Source organism: Anser cygnoides, chromosome 28 (genome assembly GCF_040182565.1).
Source record: "Anser cygnoides isolate HZ-2024a breed goose chromosome 28, Taihu_goose_T2T_genome, whole genome shotgun sequence".
Taxonomy (NCBI): domain Eukaryota; kingdom Metazoa; phylum Chordata; class Aves; order Anseriformes; family Anatidae; genus Anser; species Anser cygnoides.
This window is the reverse complement of record NC_089900.1, coordinates 4,170,736-4,173,531: the sequence shown is the minus strand read 5'-3', so window position 1 is coordinate 4,173,531 and position 2,796 is coordinate 4,170,736. Positions and strand designations below refer to the sequence as shown.

General features: G+C 48.7%; 1 protein-coding gene across 1 annotated transcript; it reads right to left on the bottom strand.

Moving 5' to 3' along the window:
• Positions 1 to 326: 326 nt before the first annotated feature.
• Positions 327 to 1,253, bottom strand: LOC136787255 (olfactory receptor 14J1-like). The gene has a single exon (XM_066984412.1). The coding sequence runs from the start codon at positions 1,116 to 1,118 to the stop codon at positions 327 to 329; it is 792 nt and encodes a 263-aa protein (XP_066840513.1). The 5' UTR covers positions 1,119 to 1,253.
• Between the last annotated feature and the right edge of the window lie 1,543 nt (positions 1,254 to 2,796).

Sequence of the window (2,796 nt, the reverse complement as noted above, 5' to 3'; positions counted from 1 at the left end):
TACTTTCCCTTTGGTTGATGCCACTAATACTGAGATTTAAACTAAAAGCTCAGCCATCAGGAAGTGAAAAAGTCCCATTTAATTTATATACAGCTGTTACTTTGCTACGAGAAAGTCCACATTGATACACACTTTTAAACAGGCTTGGACAGGCTTCATCTGACACAATGCATGTTCATTCCTCAATAGCAGTGGTAGGAGTGAAAATATTGGGGGGGATGAAAAGCAGAAGCACAAACAGTTAAAAATAATGAAATATGAAAACAAGACAAAATATAATAATGGAAAAGAAGGAAACACAAGGTTTGAATGGGATATACAGGGGGTCACCTGTGGAGAGATATGGGACATTTATGATTCCTGAAAAATGTCCATAAAAGCACTTTCACAATAGCATCCTTTAGTGCTTGCATCCTCATGCTGTAGATGAGGGGGTTCAGTGCTGGGGGAACCACAGAGTAAAGAACTGCCACCACCAGGTCCAGGGCTGGGGAAAAGATAGAGGGGGGCTTCAGGTAGGCAAACATGCCAGTGACGATTAACAAAGAGACCACGACCAAATGAGGGACACATGTGGAAAAGGCTTTGTGCCGTCCCTGCTCAGAGGGCATCCTCAGCATAGCCTTGAAGATCTGAACGTAGGAGAGAACAATGAAAATAAAACAGCCCAAAAACAGAAGACTACTAAATGCGAGAAGTCTAAGATCCCTATGGTAGGAATGTGAGCAGGAGAGCTTGAGGATCTGGGGGATTTCACAGAAGAACTGGTCCACGGCATTGCCTCCGCAGAGGGGCAGGGAAAATGTATTGGCAGTGTGCAGCAGAGCATAGAGAACCCCACTGCCCCAGGCAGCTGCTGCCATCTGGGCACAAGCCCTGCTGCCCAGGAGGCTCCCGTAGTGCAGGGGCTTGCAGATGGCAACGTAGCGGTCATAGGCCATGATGGTGAGAAGAGAATAGTCTGATGACATCAAAAAGACAAACAGAAATTCCTGTGCAACACATCCCATGTAGGAAATGGCCCTGGTGTCCCAGAGGGAATTGGCCACGGCTTTGGGGAGAGTGGTGGAGATGCAGCCCAGGTCGAGGAGGGCGAGGTTGAGGAGGAAGAAGTACATGGGGGTGTGGAGGCGGTGGTTGCAGGCTATGGCTGTGAGGATGAGGCCGTTGCCCAGGAGGGCAGCCAGGTAGATGGCCAGGAAGAGCGCGAAGTGCAGGAGCTGCAGCTCCCGCGTGTCTGCGAATGGCAGGAGGAGGAACTCGGTGATGGAGCTGCTGTTGGACATCTGATTCTTCTGGGTATGGAGATCTGTACATGTAGTAAAAGACAATCAAAAGTTAGGACAGGTTTCTCTGAGTGAACCCTGTGCCATTCCTTGCAGACCTCCCCCTGCCATACTCAAATGCTTTTTGTTTCCCTGCTGGAATCTTTCATTTAGCTCCATGACATGAGCTTCATTTTTAAGGTTCAGTGTGCAATGAGGAGCAGGCGCCTCTGCTGCTGGTCTCGCGAGGGAATCAGTCCTGACCCAGTGCAGGGAGTACACAGGAACATAGCAGCAGGGTAAGGTTTTATTTTCAGATTTTGTCAGATGAAATCCCTTCTTACACAAAAGAGCATAGAATCACAGAATGGCTCGGGTTGGAAGAGACCTTACAGATAATCTAGTTCCAAACACCTTGCCATGGGCAGGGATGCTACCCACTAGGTCAGGATGCCCAGGACCTCATCCAACCTGGTCCTGAACACCTCTAGGAATAGGACATTCACAGCCTATCTGGGCAATATGTTTCAGTACCTTGCCTCCCTCTGAGTGAAGAATTTCCTCCTAATCTCTAATCTAAATCTCCCCGCTTTTAGTTTAAAAACACTCCCCGATCCTGTCATTATCTGATTGATCAAAAAGTAGCTCTCCATCTTTTTCATAAGACCCCTTTAAATACAGAAAAGCTGCAGTGAGGTCACCCTGATCAGCCCCAGCTCTCTCAGCCTTTCTTCGAAGGAGAGGTGCTCCAGCATGTTGATCATCTTCATGTCAGCATGTTAACATCTGCATTCCGGTGCTACATAATGTAGTTGGCAGAAAGGAGTTTTAGGGGCAATGTTTTATACACATTCTCTTCCCCCTCTTCATGCCCACACAGTGTTCTCTGAAGTCAGAAATCCTGAGCATTTCTGCTGCACTCACAGGGAATGGTTGTGAGACCTGAGAGGCAAAGGGATTCCCTGTGGCTCAGAGCAGAGTGAGGGAGCTGGCTGGACTTGTCCCCAGCTGCCTGACCTTTTGTAGATGGAGGGCAATCACATTTATGTTACCCTGAAAAGAAGCTAGATGCTGCTGAGACCAGATGAATCCACTGCCAATCTGTCAATGCCCAGCCTTTCTCAAGGGACCTGAACAAGGTCTCAGCACCACACCTCTAGCCAAGGACACCTATCATTCGTTTCACCAACCCAACTGTTGCATGTAGCATCTCTCTGCTTCTTCCCTGGGTTTCACATAACACAGAGATGCTATGGAAAAGATTTGCATCCTGCAGGACAGCTCACAGATTAAAAGGACACATCAAGGAGATAACCAAATGACCTTGTGATGGTCTTCCGTGAAGGGAAAGTCAACTCTCTCCCCATCCTCACAGATTGCATTGCCCACAACCCCCAGGCAGCTGACCCCCTCTGCAGTTGCAGCACAGGTGGAAATGGGCGCATGACTGGAGAGATGCACCTCTGCTCTGCTGGAGCTCTGGCTGCAGAAGACATGCCCCATGCCTTGGACCCATGGGCGTGAGGGCAGA

Coding starts and splice junctions, on each gene's coding strand:
- LOC136787255 (XM_066984412.1), bottom strand. CDS start 1,118: ATGTACTTCTTCCTCCTCAACCTCGCCCTCCTCGACCTGGGCTGCATC.